Below are 23092 nucleotides of genomic sequence, written 5' to 3' on the forward strand. Positions count from 1 at the left end.
ACAATATTAATGTTAAGTTATAATACTCTTGCATTATGTTAGACTACCCATTACCATTACAGACTCATAAAAAACAAAAAATGGTAATTTTTGGGTTGTGATAGTCTTGCATTGATGGTACGATATGTTGATGAACCTATTGTAACTGACAAGGATTTGCGTAAATAATCTAGAGAAGCTGCATCGCACATGCAATAATGCATCGAGTGGTATTCTCAACAAGAAGAAGGCAATAAAATAGATTGCATGATCTTATTCTGATTAAGAAATTCAGCCGTCGTAAAATGTGAAGCAACAGTAAAACAAACAAAGATTTCAGAATATTTTAGATTGATTCGATTGTATGAACAAAAATCCCTCTTATATTGTCAAATAAAACATACAAATGAAAACTGAGAGTTGTACTATAAAGTTTTAATTTTTTTTTAATGTTCTGTTAACATCTTTTCAATTATCTGTCATACCCTTGATCCGGTGCCCTGACGGATAATCGAGGTTCTACTGTACTTAGTCTTCCCATCTCTTTTTTATCTTCCAACAGGTCTTTTTCCATTCATTCTTGCATTTTTAGCCATTTTCTGGGGATTCTATTCTCATGCATGCAGGCCACATGTCATGCCCCCTGTAATCTCTGCAGTTTAGTGTATTGTGCTACAGTTGGTTAGCTATATTGTTCGTTTATTTCTTTATTATAGCTAAGTAGGTAATTTGCCAGTTGTTATTTTCACTTATTGGATCCAGTATACTACGTAATATTTTTCTTTCAAACATGCCTAATGCATTGGCAGACTTCTGTGTCACAACCCATGTTTTACAACCATAACTTTTTATTGCCCTGATTATTGTTTTATAGACCCAGAGTTTTGTTTTCCGGTATACGTCTAACAATTTGAATATCTGGTCCATTGTGAAATAGGCTTTATTTGCCAGCATAAGCCTTCTATTTATTTCTGGTTCTTCTTCATTGTTGTGATCAGATCCATTTCTAAGTGCGTGAATCTATTCACGTATTCTATATCGTCTATAAAGTTTTCTTGTTGCGCTGGTCTATTTGATTTGGTTTATATGGGTAGTTTTGTTTTATTTGTATTTATTACTAGCCCTACAGCTTCTGCACTCTATTTCAACTCAAAGTAGGTTTTTTCCGCAGTATTCATTGTTCTGCTCATTATGTTTATATGCTCGAAGTTGAACCTGACCAAACCATCTTAACCTATGCTCTCTAATTTTGGCATCAATTGGTGCCACTCCTAGACTCCCCCTAATATACTCATTCCTAATCTTCTCCTTCCTTGTCACTCGATTCATTCATCTAAGCATTCATATTTCCACCACATGCATTCATTGTTCTTTTTTCTTTGACCTGCCTAACATTCAGTTCAATGTGGCATAGCCGGCTCTATGGCTGTTTTATAGAATTTTCCCTTCAGGCTCATTAGAATTTTTCTGTCACACAACACACTACTCGCTTCCTCCACTTCATCCACCCAACCCTAATTCTATTAGATGCATTTCCATCTATTTCCCCATTACTCTGTAATTTATGCAGGGTACTCTGTAACCCTAGGTACTTAAAACTATTACTTTTCACAGTCATTTCACCTGCCAAAGATATCATTTTATTTGTAGTATGAAGATTCCAAATACTCTGTTTTTGTCCTACTAAGTTTTTTTTTCCTTAAAAGCTTATCTCCGCTGTTCCAGTTTTCGTTCAAAGTTGCTTTGTTCAAATAGTTGCTCAAAATGATTTGCTTGTCATCTGCTGCTGAGTGTTATGCCAAATGTGTGAAACTTAATTGTGCGATAGAGAAGACTCGCTACTCTGCTATATTCTTAACAGGTGTCTGTGTTTTCAAAATGTCAATAACCAATGGTAAACATAAGACAAATGCTTTAACGATTCAACAAACACTGGAGACTTTAAACAGAAGTGGAAAGGTGAATGTGTCACATCATTATCACCAATCTATGAAGTTGGACAATACAAAATTCTACAAAATTTCATGTCTAAAGTCGACTTTACATTACATGATTTATCATGTGATTTGTCATATGATTTGATCATGGAGTGAAATTTACATGTTTACACTGTGTGATTTGTCATATGATTTTGCATTGTTTATACGGCTCGTTTTGTCATAAGCATTGTCATGCGGCTCGTCATGGGAAAAATCATATGACAAATCACATGATAAATCATGTAGTGTAAAGTCGACTTAAGTCCGACTGTCTGTTTATGTTTGCAAGGGATATTCTGAATATTTTTTCTACAAGTTATAAGGAGAACCGAATAAATAAAAGTCATACAATTATAGTGAAGTAATTATTTTCGAATGTTTTTTAAAATTAATTATTTAAAAAAATTATTTAGAAATTGTTTTTAAAAGAAAGAAACACTTTTCAAAAAATGCAGCTAGTAAGTAGGTAATCTTAGTTACCTTCCATTATTAACTCATTAAATATTATGTCATTACTTAATGTTATATATTGGAATAACCTAGTACTTGATTAGTAATTACAAGTCAAATAAATCAATTAACACATTGAGTCTATTTTTGTACATGTTAATGTAGGCTTCCTGGAGATACTATTAAAGTATAAATTAAAAATTGTATTAATAATTTTGATTGTTGATACAAAAGTTACTGTGTAACATACATCTCCTTTAATAGAAACAAATTCCACATAATCTAATCAAAAGTGTAAAAAACATAAATATAAAGAGAATCAAATTCAAGCTACAATAAACGGGGAACTAATCAATCCCATACCAACTGGGAATGGCATTCTTCAGGGTGACTCACCGAGCCATTGCGCTATAACATTACTATGAATGATGAAATAATAAAGTCTTCAAAATACAAGGATAAAGGATGGGAGGTACAGAGATAAAAATCTTGTATTGGGTCTATTGAATAAAAAGAAGTCTTTGCTTTTACTTCCTCGTATTTAAGAATTTACTTAATAGTAATTGAATAAAGCATTAAAGAAATGACTTTATTCAATTAGTATTAAGTAAATACTTAAATACTTGTAAGTAAAAGCAAATACTTCTTTTTATTTAATAGACCCATTGTGCAGGTGACACAGCTTTGGCTGTCTAAAACGAGGACAACCTACATTATCCGATTATCTAGCAAGAAATGAAGTTTAAATACTTAATTATAGAACTATCAGGCTACGGCGATGTTAAAGCAGAAGTAAAGGAACAATGAGAGTAACAAAAAAGCTGGCTGTCTAAACAATATAATATGGTGTAATAAAATCATTGGTATTGAGGAGACAATATACAAAGGGACTAGAAGTCATAGATAACATACACCACAGAGACTAGACCAGAAACAATAAAGACCAAAAATTGCTTGAAACGACAGAAATGAAATTACTTCGTAGCATAGCTGTAAAGACTCTTCTAGGCAGAGAAACAATGGCAAATATAAGAAATACATGTAGAGTAGATGATACTAATGGCTGGGTGCTAAACAGGAAAAGGAGTGGGATGAACATATTAGCAGAATGGAGGAAAGAAGAATGGTGAGCAGGCCCGACCAGAAGGGGGGGCAGGGGGGGCAAAATCCCCGGGGCCCGGGGCCCAAGGGGGCCCGGGCCCGGCCGTTAGCGAATTTTAAAAAATTCCTTTTATTAAAATATTTTACAACAGATTGAATTTGCTTGCGGTTTTAATTATGAAATTATTATAAGGAATATTTGGAAAAGGCAATATGCAAGAAATTATTTAAAATAAAAATGTGTGTACCATTTTTATATATTCGGCTGCAATACGAAGGAAAAACAATCTTACTTTTTAATTAGAATAAGGAGTGCAGCCAGTCCCTTTAACTGCAGTTTTCTGCTCTTATTGGAGCGTCATCAGAAGGAACGTAGGCACTGTTCTCCTTAATCCAATCAAATCGCATCGAAATGTTTTCCCAAATATTGCAGCCAAAATGATGGTAATGGGTGGCTAGCGCCATCTGGCCGTAAAAATACGAAGCAAGTTTTCAATCCTAATAGCAAATAATTAATATTGAAAAATATCAAAAATTACTAAAAGATTTTTAAATTGAAAACTTACTGGTACATCCCCATGTATACGCCTCCAAGACTTCTACAATTTGCAAGTCATATGGATGCTGCAGTAAAGACGATAGGGAAGGAATTCTAAACCTTGCAATTCAAATCCCCCGTCTGCAGCTGGCTAGGAACTGAAAGATGCACCATAGTTACTCTACTGAGTAATAAGAAAATAAAATAAAAATGTGTGTACCATTTTTATATATTCGGCTGCAATACGAAGGAAAAACAATCTTACTTTTTAATTAGAATAAGGAGTGCAGCCAGTCCCTTTAACTGCAGTTTTCTGCTCTTATTGGAGCGTCATCAGAAGGAACGTAGGCACTGTTCTCCTTAATCCAATCAAATCGCATCGAAATGTTTTCCCAAATATTGCAGCCAAAATGATGGTAATGGGTGGCTAGCGCCATCTGGCCGTAAAAATACGAAGCAAGTTTTCAATCCTAATAGCAAATAATTAATATTGAAAAATATCAAAAATTACTAAAAGATTTTTAAATTGAAAACTTACTGGTACATCCCCATGTATACGCATCCATATGACTTGCAAATTGTAGAAGTCTTGGAGGCGTATACATGGGGATGTACCAGTAAGTTTTCAATTTAAAAATCTTTTAGTAATTTTTGATATTTTTCAATATTAATTATTTGCTATTAGGATTGAAAACTTGCTTCGTATTTTTACGGCCAGATGGCGCTAGCCACCCATTACCATCATTTTGGCTGCAATATTTGGGAAAACATTTCGATGCGATTTGATTGGATTAAGGAGAACAGTGCCTACGTTCCTTCTGATGACGCTCCAATAAGAGCAGAAAACTGCAGTTAAAGGGACTGGCTGCACTCCTTATTCTAATTAAAAAGTAAGATTGTTTTTCCTTCGTATTGCAGCCGAATATATAAAAATGGTACACACATTTTTATTTTATTTTCTTATTACTCAGTAGAGTAACTATGGTGCATCTTTCAGTTCCTAGCCAGCTGCAGACGGGGGATTTGAATTGCAAGGTTTAGAATTCCTTCCCTATCGTCTTTACTGCAGCATCCATATGACTTGCAAATTGTAGAAGTCTTGGAGGCGTATACATGGGGATGTACCAGTAAGTTTTCAATTTAAAAATCTTTTAGTAATTTTTGATATTTTTCAATATTAATTATTTGCTATTAGGATTGAAAACTTGCTTCGTATTCGTAAGAAATTATTTCTTTGCATAAGTTACAATTAATAAAAATATATCGGGAATACATTGCGCGTGGGAGCCCCTGATCGGAAGCTCGCTCTATCGGCCACTGCCACACGATTCGCAGAAGCGCTGACCTTCGCAGAATCTTGTATTCTGGCAGAGATTATTCGTGAATTTCGCGAAGTGCTTTATTATCTGCCTAACATGTCTGTTATTTTATTTTATGTTCTATCCAATTATTAAATGCTATAACATAAGTAAGATTATGTAATGAATTTATTTAATTACAAATATATATTGAGCATACTGTACTGGATATAGCTAGATGAAATGATTTAACTTGAAAACTGTTAATAAATCAAACATCTCAGATACGTCGCTGAAACCAGCAAAACTTTTGAACAAGCTCGTGTCCCTTAATGTGACAAATCTTTTCCCCAATGTGTGCATTACTCTTCGCATATTCTGTTGCCTACCAGTATCCGTTGCTCAGGCCGAGAGATCATTTAGTGTTTTGAGCCGAATTAAGAATTGTTTAAGATCTACTATGGGTCAACAACGATTATCTGATTTGGGACTGTTAAGCATAGAGTCGAAACTTGCAAAAACTCTTGATTTCGACCACGTGATCCAAAACTTTGCGGATATGAAAGCAAGAAAAGTTATGTTGTAACTAACAGTTCTATTGTAAATAATTAAAAACAAAGTTTAATTGTTAACTGTTTTAATTTTCTTCCTTCCTGTGTCAATAGCATGAGTGTTCACTATTACATATCCCAGTTTATGAGTTATCAGATTTTTGGGAATTTTCGTTCAACTGGGTTTGGGGGGGGGGGCCCGGCCGGGTCTCATCCCCGGGGCCCGGCCTGGCTCTGGGCGGCCCTGATGGTGAGAATCTGACCCTGACAATCTGAATATTAATGTAGGTGAATGAAGTTTAAACAGGTGATTTGCCTAGAATAAAGAAAGAGGAATATGAAGTTTCCAAGTATATGTTATCAAATCACTTACATTTACTTTTTACTTTTTCGTGTCTGGATCCGACTATAGTTTTTCTACCCAATATCGGGCCACGTCTACGCCCTTTGTATTTGCGAGCCATAAATCATCGAGGGTGCACTGTGATGGGCAGTCTGCATACTCTCAGGTGCTCCACGTTCTGTATTTCCCCAGGGCTCCACGTTCTGTATTTCCCCAGGGCTCCACGTTCTGTATTTCCCCACATTCACAAAGTGCGTCGTTATCGGTCTTGATGCCCCATTTAATGAGGTTTTGTTTTACAGGAGCAACACCTGTGCATATGCGGTTGGGTGTCCGCCAGGTTCTCCAGTCCAGGTTCATTCCATTAGGTCGTTCTGGATGTAGGGGGAACAGTTCAGGTGGTTAGACGCTGACATTTCTCATAAACCTTTTCCTTGATAAGTCGGCTGATTCCTGGCGGTTCGTCAAACCTGTATAATTGGTGCCTTTCATCGAAAGTTTGCCTGAACTTCTCCACATATTGTGAGGCGCATCTACGGTCGTCTGATGATGCGAATCCAGCTGCCCGGTACAGTAGGGGTAGAGGGGTAGGCTTCATGCAATCGGTCATTATTCTACATGTTTCATTTAACGCTGTGGTGACTTGTTGGGCGTGTCTAGATCTACCCCAAACGGGACAAGCATATTGCCCTGTTGAGAAACATAAGGCCTCAGCTGTTGACTTTAAGACCTGGGGGTTTGCACCCCACTTGCTCCCTACAAGTTTCCGGAGAAGTTTGTTTCTCGTAGAAACCTTTTGTCTTGTGCTCTGACAGTGGAATTTATACGTTAGTGACCGGTCTAGTATCACTCCAAGATATTTGGGCCTATCAGTATGTTCCAAGCGTTGTCCCTCCCAAGAAACATTCAGTTTTACATGCGCCAGATGGTTGTTGAGATGGAAAGCACATACTTGGGCTTTTGTAGGGTTTGGTTTTAATGAGTTTTGTTTGTAGTTAGTTGACATCATGTTTAAAGCCTCTTCCATTGTCGACTCCACTTGTGTGAGTGTTTTCCCCTTTACGGCGATACCAAGGTCGTCAGCGTAAACAAAACTCTCAGTCTGGGGGTGCATTGGTTGGTCGTTGGTGTAGATGTTAAATAGGGACGGCGCCAGTACGCTTACTTGAGGTAGGCCATTTTTTTGGGTTCTCCATCTGCTCTTCTTTCCATTTAGCACAACGTAGAAGCGTCTATTACACAATGTTACACACAATGTTACACGTCAAACACAGTGTTATAGATCTTAGTTAGCAAGGTTCTGTGGTTTATCGTATCATAGGCTGCTGTGAGGTCTATCAAGGCTACTCCCACTATCTCTTTCTGTTCAAATCCTTCCTCTATGTACTCTGTTAGGTTCAGCACTTGGCCTGTGCATGATTTACCTGGTCTGAAGCCTGCTTGTTGTGGGATTAGTTTTTGCATCTAATTTTTCCTGGATGCGCTGTAAAATGAGGCGTTCATACAATTTATACAAATGGCATAGCAGATATATCGGACGGTAGCTACCCGGTAGTTCAGGGTCATTCCCAGGTTTCAGAAGGGCTACTACTTTTGATTTACGCCACAGTTTTGGAATCTGGTAGATAGAGCGACAGATGTTAAATATGTAGATCGAGCACCCATTGTCTCGCTTTTTCCCCGAAGTGTTTTATCTCCTCTGTTAGGATTTCGTCCACTCCAGGTGATTTTCCATTTTTCATACAGTCGATACCATTTTTGAGCTCTTCGATGGTAAATGGGTTTCGCAAGAGAGTTGTTTCCTGGTCTTTGGCAAACGATGGTTTGCTTTGCCATTCAGAAGCAGTTGGTGGGCTATCTGATTTGGCGTTATTGCACATGGCTCTTTCATCTCTGTGGGATCACCATCAAGTTTTTTGATCATATTCCAAGCCTGCTTACTACTGTGCGTCATATCCATTTTACTTAATGTCTCGCTCCACCGTTCTTGTCTGGAGGCGTTTAGTATTTGCTGCAGTCTCTCCCCTATATCTGCCGTAACTTCGCTGAATGGGTCTTTACTATAGTCTTCGGTGTGCTTTGTCATAATGTCTTTTGCTTCGTCATTCAGACCAGATATGTAATGTTGTTGACATCCTCTGGGTATATGTTTACATGAGGTTCGTTTTACAAGTTTGATGAACGCATCATAGTTTTTGGGGATCGGGACTATGTTTTTCACTTGTGTTATTAATTCATCGGTATATTTTTCCCATTTCGCTTTTTTGAAATTAAACCTTCGTTTGAAAGTGATTTTATAGCGCTATATACGGTTATTCCCACGGACCTATGTTGTGTCTTTGGTATAGGCTTATCACTTACAAATTGTAGGTAATTGAATAATTTAACTTTATATTGATAATGTATAAAACAGTTCAGTATATATTTAAAATTTTCTGTTGTTATATAGAGTATATATGTATTTAAAAAGTCAATATGTTTAGTGTTTTATCAAACAAGTTTAATTTTGAGATTAAATTGCAGTTCTTTATCTTTTTATCGTTGGATTAAAAAAACAATGTTATCTGATAAAATGCATACAAACTAGTATTATAAAAACATTTATATCTGCAATGAATTATTTTTGTAAATTTTTAGTAAAACAGAGTCTTGCCATAGGAATAGATACAAAATGTTAAACGTTTTGGTCTGTCTTATAAAATAAACGGTTACGATTTGATTATGAATTATAAAAAAAACAGACACACAAGTAAATTGTCGGTTTATACGACATTAGAAAAGCATATCAGTCAAATCTGTACTCTTTAACTATTTCCGTTCGATTGTAATCTTGATTGTACTAAACTGAAAAAAATATATTTACGTTTCTGGATATGTTTATGCGTTGTTCTTATCAAATAGGAAGAAAGTAGGTCACAACTACTTTTTATTATTATAAAAATTTCTTTTTCTTTCAATTTTGTTTCTATCGGTAGATTTGTCCTGTTTTAAAAACGTTTTAATCCATATATTTTTTAAAAGCTTCTTTTTTTGCGTTTTTATCCTGTCCACGGAACATGAGTTATCACGTCCGTGGACAGTCACATCTGTAGTTAATGGTATTGAAAGTCTGTTAAACAACATATTAGAAATAACAAAACGAATTGTGGATAAATGATTTGTTCTATTATCTGTAATAGATGTAAAATTAATTTAGTCGGATCAGCTGTTAATTTATATAGGTTTAAACTTTTCACAAAATATTTGTCATGCCCTTGGACCTTCTTAATAAATTTAAAAATTCGCGCACATATTAAATTACCACAAATGTTTACCAAATGGCGAGGCAAGCATAAAATCAAACAAATTGTTAAAAACATCAGTGAAGTTATTTCAACAGGCATTTTGCGTATGTAAGAGTGATTTGTTTGGGAAATCGACGTGATGTTTCGACGTCCATGGACGTCATGTCTGTGGATTCTTGTTATCCACGGACGTAATTTATTTTACAAGTAACTAATTATTGCTAACTTAATTTAAAATTAAATGATGCACATTATATTTTATGGGTCTACCCCAAAATCCCGACAGCCAAAATCCCGACGGCCAAAATACCGACACGCCAGAATCCCGACAGGTTTGATAAGTTCCTTTTTAACATATAATTACATTTATTTCTGGTTTTTTGTTTATGGCCATCTGTTTTTTATTTTTTGTTACTAAACAAAAGTATTTACCATTTAATATGAACTAATTTACTAAATAAAATTTCTAACATAGGTACTATATGAATTAAATAATTTTTTTTACCAATATACAGTGAGCACGTAAAGGTTGGAATAAATTCATTTTCTCGAAAATGCACGATTTTGGAAAAAATCCCGAAGCAGGTGAATTTTTATTTTTAAATTACGACTTTTTGGCATATATATCATACTAGTGAAGTCACCCATCTCGACGTGATGACGTCATCGATGATTTTTTTAAATGGGAATAGGGGTCGTGTGATAGCTCATTTGAAAAGTAATATTCTCTATTCAGTAATATGAACATTTACATAATTATTTATACAAAGTGTCCAAAAAAATGTTTTTTTATTAAATTTATTGACATAAAAAGAAGAATGTATGTAATTTATTTAATTCAAAATACATTTTACTGCTCTCAGAAAACAGAAAAAAATGTTTATTTGAAAAATAATCATGGCTTTTCGCTTAAATTAAATGTTCAAATTGTCACGAGGCTGGTGGGTGGCTGCTTTAATCAGCTCTGTGATGCGCTAATCAGCCCTGTGATATAACAAACCCGTTATACATAACGTGTACACGTTATGTTAACATAACGTTTGATTATAACAGCCTGTATAACGTGTTGCCAAAAATTAGATGTGATGTATCATGTTTTTAACGTGCACGTTATCCAGCATGTTATTTTCAAAACGTTAAAGTATCGTCTTGCGCGACAAGAATAACAGTATACAGAAATTGAATACGTTAGAGGAAGACAGACATAAACATGCAGCGTGCGGCGAAGTACGCATCTTGTTCATCAGTTCATCGCACTTGCACATCTGGCCTGGCCCTGGGCCTGGCACCAAAACCAAGATGTTATTTGAAATTCCCAGCCCTCGACCCGTGAGGTGTTTTTTCTATTGTGCATTGTGCATTTTATTTAATTTTTGTTTGTCGTGTTGTTTCAAGGATTGAAATAAACAACAAAACGAACATTCAAATGGATTTACCGAATCTGGCCAAACTGGTCTCTTATAGTCTGTATGTTTTCTTCATTTATATGAATAAAATGTTTTTGTTTACAAATAACATAACCTCAAAAATAATACACTATTTCTAAAAAATAACTTTACAGACCTTCTAATAGCATCATCTAATTATTTTAATAACTCTACGTTTACAATCTGACAAAATTCTGGACTAAATTGTCTATTTTTTATATTTATTTATTCTTTATTCTACACGTTATTTTATACCAAGAGGTTAAATAGGTGGCGTTAAGTTGAACCTGTTATGTTACCAGATAACGGCTACACGTTATGAGATAACGCTTTTGAGAAACGTTATCTGTCATACATCACATCAATTTGTAGAATTTAACGTAAATGCAGGATAACGTGCATGTTATTTATATCGTGTTTGATACATCACAGGGCAGAATATTGAATTTAAGGAAAAAACAATATTTATTTGCCAAATAAACATTTTTTCCTGTTTTCTGATAGCAGTAAAATGTATTTTTAATTAAATAAATTACACACATTCTTCTTCTTATGTAAATAAATTTAATTCAAAAAAAATTTTTTTGGGCACCCTGTATAAATAATTATGTTAATGTTTATATTACTGAATAGAGAATTGAATTACCTTTCAAATGAGCTATCACACGATCTATTTTCATTTAAAAAAATAATCGATGACGTCATCACGCCCAGATGGGTGACGTCACTAGTATAATATATATGTCAAAAAGTCGTAATTTAAAAATAAAAATCGACCTGTTTCATAATTTTTTTCCAAAATCGTCCATTCTCGAGAAAATGAATTTATTCCAACCTTTACGTGCTCACTGTATAGTCCAGTGTATAATCAAATCCTGAATTCAAGTTTACTTTCATATAATAGATATGATCATGTCACTTACAACCTTCCATTTCAGTAAGTATAGCTTTTATATTATAAAATGAAGTGTTTAATGATTTTTCTTTTAAAATTATTATTTATTAAATTATTTATTAATTAGCACCCGTACTTATTAGTAAGTAATTATTTTTTTAATTTGAATACTCTAAAATATGATTTGGTATTGCATTTGAAAAGGAAACAATAAATATTCAAAATGTAGTGGTCGGAATTTTTACTTATGCGAGGATTGTTGCATGTCGGGATTTTGGCCTGTCGGGATTCTGGCGTGTCGGTGTTTTGACCGTCGGGATTTTGGCTGTCGGGATTTTGGGCGCCACCGATATTTTATATACCCTACGTCCTACGTACATAGACATCAGAAATAAAAATAGGTACATTGTCAAGTCCCTGGTCACATCATGTCCGTGGACTATACAAATTATTATTTTTTATTTACGGGAAAATACTTTAGATTTAGCTGACCTCTAGCATTTCTTTAATAAGTGGCTATATCTCAATCCAGTTACGAAAAAAAATATATTTAATGAATTTTAAAACTTAGTGGTAAAATCTGCCAATTTATTAAGAATGGCCCTTATATGGAGTGCTTATACCTTCAACGTCAAATTTTATGGCTAAATTGGTAGGTGTAAGCAAAAAATGAAGCAATTATCCCAATTGAATATTTTTTTGTAAGACCCCTCCTTTTCTTTAATAAACATACCATTTAATTTGCAATCTGTAAATTTTACACAATTCAATAGGCGAATGTTAATGACAGTAACAAATCATTTAGCAAAACTGTCCAATGACAGTTTCCTTTTACTTATCTAGGGTTGGGTTTGGAAACTTAGCTACTACACAACACTGCATTATAGAACAGTACTAAGGTACGAAACCATACATAAGAATGCAGATGGCACTACTACTACTACTACTAAACAAGACAACAATTCCAACTACAGTAGACCCGCGATTATCCGAGGTAATTGGGACCGTGACTACCTCGGATACCGAAAAACTCGGTTAACACTGAAATCGGTTATATTGATAGAAAAACACGTAAATAACCATAACTGTGGATATTTTAATGACAAAACTAATAAAGTACTGTCTATAAAAGATAAAAACATTTATCTTATCAATATTACTGTTTAAAAAAGTCTTTGATTGATTTTTGCGTAAGCTTCAATCCTCTTTTTGAGGCGGCAATGTTGCACCAAGGTTGAAAGTTGTAACTCACCAGTTATGACTTTTGCCTCGGTTAACCGAGGGGCTCGGATAACCGAGACTCGGATAATCGCGAGTCTACTGTACTACTAAACAATCAAACTGTTTCTGTGAGGAATATAAACTGAAAATAAATATAAAAAAGACCAAATACATGATAATAACTAAGAAAACAAGCATACCTTTGGGAAATGCACCGACAGAAAGGGTTGATAAATAAAAATACCTAGGAACCTGGATTTCAAACAATAATGATGAAACAACAGAAATAAGGGCCAGGATAGAAATAGCAAGAAATGGGTTTGTAAAAATGAAAACAATTCCCGTCGTCTTCAGAGAGTGGTCAGAGGAGAAAGGGCTTGGATGCTAAAACGATTCTTTTCAGAAATTTGTCATTAGTTAGTTACATATGAATAAAATGACTGAATTGAATTGAAAAATTGTATAAAAATGAATTAGATTCGCATTGAGGTCAGCTGTGGCTATATCCTTCCGGGTTTCTGCAAGGGCTTGAAGGCATACCAAGCGGTAAGAAGTATTCACTTCAAAAACTATTTTGTTTGATATTTTCTCTGCTGTAAACTAATGCAATGTATTTAATGATTATGAACTTTATAAAATAATTATAAATAAACTTTTATGTAAAAGTCTGCAGTTACCAAAACAATTATTTCTTAACTGCAATATTATACCATTTTATTATCTTTTAAATTGCCTAATCATCAGTTTATGACGTTGTAACGATGCATTTAAATGAATAACAAACTACTTTATTCTGTTGTAATAAATATCTACAAATGAACAATTATTACCCTCAATTCACTCTAATGATGCTTCATCCTCTCGGCTCATATGTGTAACCATTCTAATATAAAATTATCCAAGACATTCCTAACCATACGGAGAGTTATACTACGAAACGAAATACATTCCTCCCTAAAATAATTTCTCGTTTAATCCCCTGTATTTTTATCCCTTTATAAAACATATATGTCCTTTTTTGTTCTGGGGAACAATAGTTAACTTTAGAAGATGACATTTCGATAGAAAATTTTATTTTGAATAGTTTTTTGTACATGTATAAGTACAAAAAGTGTATAGAATTCACCCTAATGCACCCTGGTGTATAGGAACTAATTGACTCCTTAAAATGATAGGACTCCTCGGTTTTTTTTAATATTTGGGTGTTCATTGACCATATGAAAAACTAAAACACCTTTAACGTTGTAGTTCATTTCTAAAGTATAAAATCAGTAGCCCATATGGGAGCGAAAAGTTATTGCTGGTAAAAAATATAGTGTTTTGTCAAACAGTATTGTCAGTATTATAAATCGAAAACTTTCAAATCTAATACGGTATATGATCTTCTCCCTGCATTTAAGCCAGTCCCTTAAATTCTCCAACCATGACACTCCCCTTCTTCCTGTACTCATTCCTCCTCATATATCTTTGCCTTTATTATCAGTCTTAGCATCTCGTTACGTCTCCCAGATATTGCAACTTTTTTTAATTTTTATTGTGTTTATTATTTCGTATTCTTTGTCCATTTCTCACAATACTTCCGTGTTCGTTTTTTTCTGTGTCCATGCTATTCTAAGCATCCCCCTGTAACACTACATTCTACATTTCAAATGACTGTAGCTTATTTATGTATTCTTGCGTCAATGTCCAGCTTTCAAATTTATTTATGTTGTTTGATCATTATTTTCTGAAATCCAGGTTCCTAAGTACCTATACAGGGTGTCCAGAAACTCTACCGACAAACGAAGACAGGAGATTCCTCAGATAATTTTAAGACAATTTAACCCATGGACGTATAAATAAAGATCTTTATTTATACGTCCATGATTTAACCCAATTCACCTAGTCCGAAAATGCTTCTTAAGGGAGCTAGAGCTCTTTGAAGATGGCGTCATGAAATTAGTTTTTCTTATAATACCTCCAGAACGCTTCTATTTAGATAAACGAAAATTGGTATGCATATTTACTTTTCATAAATGAATCGATTCCATCCATTGCAAATTTCAAGTACCGGTCATAGGCGTCCGTTTTGGGTAGAGCAACGGGTGTTTTATCGCATAACTTTTTTGTCCTTTCCTTAACTTTTATACATTTTTGACACCGGATTATTAAATTGTCAGGTATTCTAGTACTAAAAGGTACTCTTGCCTGAAGTCGGTAGGACACCCCGTTGGTGGAATTTGAAAAAAAAAATGAAAGAACTTTTCAACAAAAAACGAAGTATTTTACCAACATAAAGTAAGAGTAACTTTTAGTATTGAATACCTCATAATTTAATAATCTAGTGTCAAAAATGCTCAAAAATTCAAGACAAAAAAGTTATGCTATAAAATAACTGTTGACCTACCCAAAACGGACGCCTATGACCAGTACTAGAAATTCGCAATTAATGAAATCGACTTATCTCTGGAATATAAATAAATGTACCAGTTTTCGTCTTTCTAAACAGTTTTTTTTTCGAAATTTTTTTTAATTCAAAAAGCGAAAAATTTTTAAATTGATTTTTAAAGAAAACGGTGTGTCTTACTTTTATCACTAGAATACTTCACAATTTAATAATCCAGTGTCAGAAATGCATAAAAGTTAAAGATAAAAAAGTTATGCGATAAAATAACCGTTGCCCTACCCAAAACGGACGCCTATGATCGGTACTAGAAATTTGCAATGGATGAATTAGATTTATATCTTGAAAATAAATACGCGTACCAATTTTTGTTTTTCTAAATAGAAGCGTTCTGGAGGTATTTAAGAAAAACTAATTACAAGACGCCATCTTCAAAGAGCTCTAGCTCCCTTAGGAAGCATTTTCGGACTAAGTGAATTGGGTTAAATTATCTTAAAATTATCTGAAGAATCTCCTGTCTTCGTTTGTCGGTAGAGTTTCTGGACACCCTGTATATTTGTATTTATCAAACCTTTCTCTCGGTAATTTTCCGAATGTATGTTTATTTGTATATTTGTTTTCTTAGTTTATAATATCATGTATTTAGTCTTTATTTGGTTTTTTTGTATATGATTTTATTCAACTTTGTATATTGCATTACATCAACTCAGTCTAAAGTAGACGAGAAATATATGTTTTCTTCAAGGACAACGAAAATCTTTAGAGAAAATAAAAATACTTTTCAACTAACATTTTCATTTTATTGACATTGAGCAGGGAAGCACGCATCTACAAAATTATTCAGTCATTGCGTGTTATGGTCTTATGCTTTTAATAATCTTTTATTTATTTGGTATTTTAACAATAACTTCAATTCAATTGGATATTATATTAAAGTAGAAATAGACCTTGGGTCCACACTTAAAAAAACATGATTGCCTTCCTCATGAGACTTCGTTTATTAAGTTATTCATGTCGAGTCTGACAACTTTTCTAATATGGAAAATTTTCGGAAGGGGGCGGAGAGAAAATATATGAAATCGTCAACTTTGGAGTATTCCTTAACCTTCGGATGACCAAGGGGGGTAAATTTTGATCCCAACGTATGTTTTTGTTTAATAAATCCAGAAATATTTTCAATTTTAAATTTATTATTTTTTTTTTATTTGACTTTAATATCATTCTACATACCCTCATATTTTGTAATAAAAAAAATTCCCTATATTTTACGGAAAAAATATTTTCTGAATTTGGGGTCAAAGAAGAACTCCCTTGGCCTTCCATGTTCCAATTTTATATTAAGTAAATACCGTCTATTATGTGGAATTGTTTGTAAGAAACATTCCAATATTGAAAAAAAAAATTGTTTGCTACTTGTGGCGACGTAAATTAGTGTATATTTTAAAATTTCTTTAGTTTTATGTTCAGAATGATAATTACTATTTTTATTCAGTTTTAATGAAAATATGTTTTGCTAATGTTTATTTTATCGTTTATTGATACAACACTAACATTAAAATTACGAATACATTATTTTATTTCTTAAAACAACTTAATTTTTTGTCAATTGTCATTTTTGGCTTGGGGTCATTTTTGACCCCTGTTGGTCATCCGTGTAACAAAAAAAAGGTTGGTCATCGGAAGGTTAAACTATGCATAGGTATTACATCTACTTAACAGGTAATGACTGAATCGAACATTTTAAAACACTAGAATCGGAGGATCCTTTTCTAGAATACAAAAAAAGAATATTTACACAGACAGGTAATACAATCATCTCCGAAGCGTCTAAAAATGATGTTTACAGGTAATAAAAAGGTTTGTCAATTGGTCAAATAGTTTAAAAGTTATTTAATTTGTTTATCCCAAATTAATTTTTTTGAAACACTATTAAGTCAGAAAATTTAATGATGAAGTTATAGTAATACTTTGGATAGTTTATGAAAGAAGAAGATTTACACTATTAATTTAATTTAAAAAAATGACAAAAAATAATTCTAAATATTGCAAAATTAGTTTGCAAGAACATGTGAATTAAAAAAGGAGGGGCTAACTTCGTCCCTAATTGTCCTAGGACAATTGTTTTTCTTTCTAAATGTGTATAAAATTCAGTCTTTCTAAATATGAAAAAATAATTTTTCTACGGGTAACGGTTAAAAAGTTATTCTAATTGTTTATAAGTAAGCAAAAAATCGACATGTTTTTGCAATAATTTTACACTGTATAAATTACTTTTTGTCATTTTCAACGAAAACTTTTTGTTTATAAATTCGCAAAGTCTGTGTTATTGCGTTGCCGCTCCTGCAATACTTAAAGCAGATTTATCGATGGATTCTTATGTAGTTTTGTCTTCTGAATCCAAATCTGAAAACGACATATCTCTAACCGTCTTCGAGATAATCGACCTCAAAGTCTAAAATGTGACGTCGCAATCCTTTTATTTTCTTCCGACATACTAAACGTCAGCTGAAATCGTTGCTAGTAAGTAGGCTAGTTTTTTAATCTGAATTTGTTAAGCAAAGCATAGAGGTTATTTACATTATTTGAGTTTGACACTTCGTGAATGTCAAACTAAATTTTAAATAAAGTATTAATAAAATATCAATGACATTTGATAGTGAATTTAATTATTATATAAAATAAATACGATTTTCAAAAATACAATTTGAGTATATTTTGAAAGCAATAATTTATTAACAATTTTAAAAAGGTTGATACGAGTATACGGCCTCCCCTTTAATGGACTGTTCCATTTGTTATGAAATGAAAATTGTTATTATAGTCGGTTCGCTAAACTCAGACACAACTGGCTAGTGATTTTAGTAGGTAATTTTTTTGGTTTTTGCCAATTTTGACAAAATTGACCAGATTACTAATTATTTAGTAATTATTAACTATTTAGTAATTATTTTTTTGCCAAACTGGTAAAATTACTGACTAAAATCACTAGCCGGTTGTGTCTGAGTTTAGCGGACCGACTATATGTTTGGAATAAAAAATTATGGTCTGATATGTGCAATTACATCCTTCTAATGGAAAAAAATATTTGAAGACTTTTCTCAAATTATGAACACCAACAACATTTTCATTTATAACTCTTTTATTTGACGAAGAAAAGTTATTCTTCATGGTCTAAGATTTATGATGCAACCATATATCAAATTTTATTAATTTTATACGAGGTATATGTATAAAAAATATGAATTTCGATCAAGACTAAAGTACCTTTATAGTTCACAACATTTAAATTAAAACATAATTTTTAATTCTAAACAACTTTTCATAATAGCAATTTTCCATATTATGAATTAAAATACGTAAATAAACAAAGTTTTCGTTATGATAATGCTCGCATTTTCAGCTTGTTTTTTAATTAAATTAATAGTAGATGTTCTTCTTTCATAAACTGTCCGCAATTGCTTTGAAAGGGCCTAGCCGGGTAAGATGATGAAAAGTGCCCCCAACTCGATTCGAATTCTATATAGGTCGCCGTTTAGCATATATAGTGAAACTCACTTTCTGAAATTTTTAGCCCCCTAAGTGGTCATGTGACCCACCTAGAGCCTAATTAGTGTTTTTATGTTTTTATTTTTTATCTCAGCCGCATCGAGAACTAGCGAAAAACTTTAAATAAAAAAGTTGTAAGCTTTAAAAAGTTCTGTCCGAAAAAATTATTTTTTTAAATTTTTTGCGGGAAATTTAAATTTTAGAACGATTTTAAAATTTTAAATGAGTATAAAAAAATAACTAAGACATTCGTTTTCACGAAAAAAATATATAACGTGTATTTTTGCATAATGTTTCACCCTGAATTTTTTCAAATTTTTAAAATTGGTAAAACGCACCTTTAAAAATAAAAAACCGCATTTTTTCGTTTTTTTTTTTTTTCGTTTTTTGATACAATTTTATACATATTTTTCAAAACAGGTAACACCGTCACTAGAATAGGTAAAAAACTGAAAAATAATTGGGGTTTGCTTAATAAAAAATTTTTGTAATGCCATCCATTTTCAAGATACAGGGCGTTGAAGAAAACAAAATTTTACACATTTTTTACGATTTTGCCGAAACTACTGGCAACATTGTAATAAAATTTGGCGAGTTTTAAGAGGTAGTTGTTGTGCATTTTTTGACATACAATTAAGAATTTTATATTTATCATTGGGGCGCATAGGGGTAATGGTCTGAACTTTTTAAAGAAAAAAGATAGTACGCCACTGACATATTTCAAATTAACAATCGTTTTTGAATTTCTCGTTCAATTTGTGGCAAAAAATCTATCTTCGTATTTTTTCATACGACGAGCCATTTTTTATTCAAAAAATAAAACATCTTACCCTTACAAAGTATTCGAACTTCTAGTAGTTTCTACATCTACATACATAAACTCGTACATCCATTATAAAAACTAATTCGAATACTTTGGAAGCGTTAAGATATTTTATTTTTTGCAGCAAAACGGCGCGTCGTATGAAAAAATGAGAAGATAGTTTTTTTATCGCAAATTGAACGGGGAATTCAAAAATGATTGTTAATTTGAAATATGTCAGTGGCGTACTATCTTTTTTTCTTTGAAAAGTTCAGACCATTACCCCTATGCGCGCCAATGATGAATATCAACTCCTTATTCGTATGTCAAAACATGCACAATAACTACCTCTTAAAACCCGCCAAGTTTTATTACAATGTTGCCAGTAGTTTCGGCAAAATCGTAAAAAATGTCTAAAATTTTGTTTTCTTCAACGCCCTGTATCTTGAAAATGGATGGCGTTACAAAAAATTTTTATTAAGCAAACCCCAATTATTTTTCAGTGTTTTACCTATAGGTCTGGATCCCGCGTATGAAAAAAAAGTTGATTAATAGCAAGCTGAAAATTTGTTAATAGCTTAAGGGTGTCTAGTCGAATAAACTTTGATATATGGGAACACTGAAACAGGGGTAGTTTTAATTGTGGAACAGGTTAAAAATTTGAAACGGTCACAGCACGAAAACGGCACATTTATTTTGTCCGACAGAACAGACTTAAACTCTCCGAACAGAGATTAAACTCTCATGAAAAAATCAGACTGCTATTTATTACCTGTCATAATTCCTGTCATTTGACATATTCTACATGTTCCACTCATTAAAACGCCCATTTGGTGATAAATAGCAGTCTGATTTTTGCATGAGAGTTTAATCTCTGTTCGAAGAGTTTAAGTCTGTTCTGTCGGACAAAATAAATGTGCCGTTTTCGTGCTGTGACCGTTCCAAAATTTTTAACCTGTTCCACAATTAAAACTACCCCTGTTCCAGTGTTCACATATATCAAAGTTTATTCGACTAGACACCCTTAAGCTATTAACAAATTTTCAGCTTGCTATTAATCAACTTTTCTTTCATACGCGGGATCCAGACCTATATTCTAGTGACGGTGTTACCTTTTTTGAAAAACATGTATAAAATTGTATCAAAAAAACGAAAAAAAAAACCTAAAAAATGCGGTTTTTAATTTTTAAAGGTGCGTTTCACCAACTTTAAAAATTTGAAAAAATTCAGGGTGAAACATTATGCAGAAATACACGTTATATATTTTTTTCGTAAAAACGAATGTCTTAGTTATTTTTTTATACCCATTTAAAATTTTAAAATCGTTCTAAAATTTTAATTTCCCGCCAATAAATATAAAAAAAAAATTTTTCTTACAGATCTTTTTAAAACTTACAATTTTTTTATTTAAAGTTTTTCGCTAGTTCTCGATGCGGCTGAGATAAAAAATAAAAACCCTAATTAGGCTCTTTTTTTTTTTGGGAGGTGAGAATCTTCAAAAGACCGTCTGGGAAGGTGTCCCAGGTGTGTCGGATTCGATCCGTCACGCTTCACCGTGCCGAACCGCCTAGCGACTAAACTCACCTCCTCTTCCTCCAGCCGACAGGTCTGGAAGGCTAATTAGGCTGTAGGTGGGTCACATGGCCACCTAGGGGGCTAAAAATTTCAAAAAATTAGTGTCACTGTATATGCTAAACAGTGACTTATATGGAATTCGAATCGAGTTGGGGGCACTTTTCATCATCTTACCCGGCTAGGCCCTTTAAAATATAATTTAAGCATAAGAAGTCTTAGCATTCCGTGTAATAAGAAGGTTCTAACTTAATTTTTACATAAGTTATGAACATTTACAAAATCTCAAAATTTATGATTTATTTTGCAATTTTCTAAGTAACCAATAAGGATAGACATATTCAGCGAACGCCATATTGAAGTTTTTTATACGATTTATGAGTTTCTTACTCTCAAATTTGTTTAAAATGTTAACTTTTTGGTAATAGACGAAAAAGGCGAAAATTTACCGTTTTTTGATCTTCATTTGTTTACAACTATGTATATCATCAAAAGCGGCTGCAGGAAGCATATAGGTTAAATATAGATGTCCATACTACACAAAAAATTTGGTTTTGGCCTGGAGGGGGATGTGTCACGAGAAAAATCTTATTTCTTTGGACTATATGAATCAACTTTTTGTTTTAGGTAACGGATATACACATAAGTATCTTTAAGGATCATAATAGAATAACTGAATTTAGAGAATTCTGTGATTTAACTGTAGGAGCGATACAACCCAGTGTAGTGCTAGCCTCTGGGGATTTGACTGATGCTAAAACCAAAGATGCCATTGGTTCACAACAACATGAATCCGAATGGAAATATTACAGGGATATCTTGAAAGAAACGCGAATGAGAGATCGGACGCTTTGGCTAGATATAAGAGGAAATCATGGTAAGTTGGTTTTAAAGATATGTATTATTATGTTATCGTTATTCCAACATTTATATTAGGTTATTAATATTTTATTAAATAATTATTTATTAAAAAGTAGAATGAAGTATATCAAAAGAATTTTTAAAAGTCATCATCATCATCATTGGCTCTACAACTCCTGTAAGGTCTATTGGCCTATTCCAGAAGCAGCTTCCATTGGAATCCTTCCAGAATCGCCTTGGTTTTCCAATTTCGTACTCTTACCACTCATAAGTCGTCTTCCACCTGCTCCTTAAATCATGCTCTGGGCCTGCCTCTTTTCCTCACTCCATCCGGTCTTTGGTCATAAATGTGTTTTGATGGCTTCATCTTATCTAGTCCATTCTCTTTAAGTGGTCTATTTACCATAGCCTATTTATTTTAATGGACCTTATAATATGTTCACTATGAAAGCGGGAAAACTTCAAAATTATAGCGTCTACGCCATATTCCGTTCTCCTGCACGCCTTTATAAATATATGTGATTATTTCATTCATAGAGATTCTGACCAATAGAAAGCTACAGAAATCTAAATTAAACTGATAACTTTTTTGATAATTGCCCGTCGTCAAGCATATTACGTCAGATGCCCTTCGTTGCTACGAAAAAATACATTCAGTGACATTAATGACAATTAATGTTTTAAAAATTATAAAAGCGATGACTTTCAACCGTTAAATTTTTATAACAACTGTGTGTTTAATTGTACTAATTTGTACTTACATAAATAAATTACAATAAAATTTTGGTTTTGAGCAGTTTTGTTCATGAAATAATCGCAACAAATTGCACTCGATCTCTAAAATTAATATAGAATTTTAGAG

At 33.1% G+C, this 23092-nt stretch overlaps 1 protein-coding gene across 1 annotated transcript in view; it reads left to right on the forward strand.

The window, feature by feature from the left end:
* Positions 1-23092, forward strand: part of LOC126887492 (transmembrane protein 62-like) — a 65628-nt gene that overhangs the window by 1850 nt on the left and 40686 nt on the right. The window contains exon 2 of the mRNA XM_050655090.1: positions 21997-22246. Coding sequence (XP_050511047.1) covers positions 21997-22246 — 250 coding nt within the window. The remainder of the gene's footprint in view (positions 1-21996; positions 22247-23092) is intronic.

The sequence above is a fragment of the Diabrotica virgifera genome, chromosome 6 (assembly GCF_917563875.1).
Source record: "Diabrotica virgifera virgifera chromosome 6, PGI_DIABVI_V3a".
NCBI classification, from domain to species: Eukaryota; Metazoa; Arthropoda; class Insecta; order Coleoptera; family Chrysomelidae; genus Diabrotica; species Diabrotica virgifera.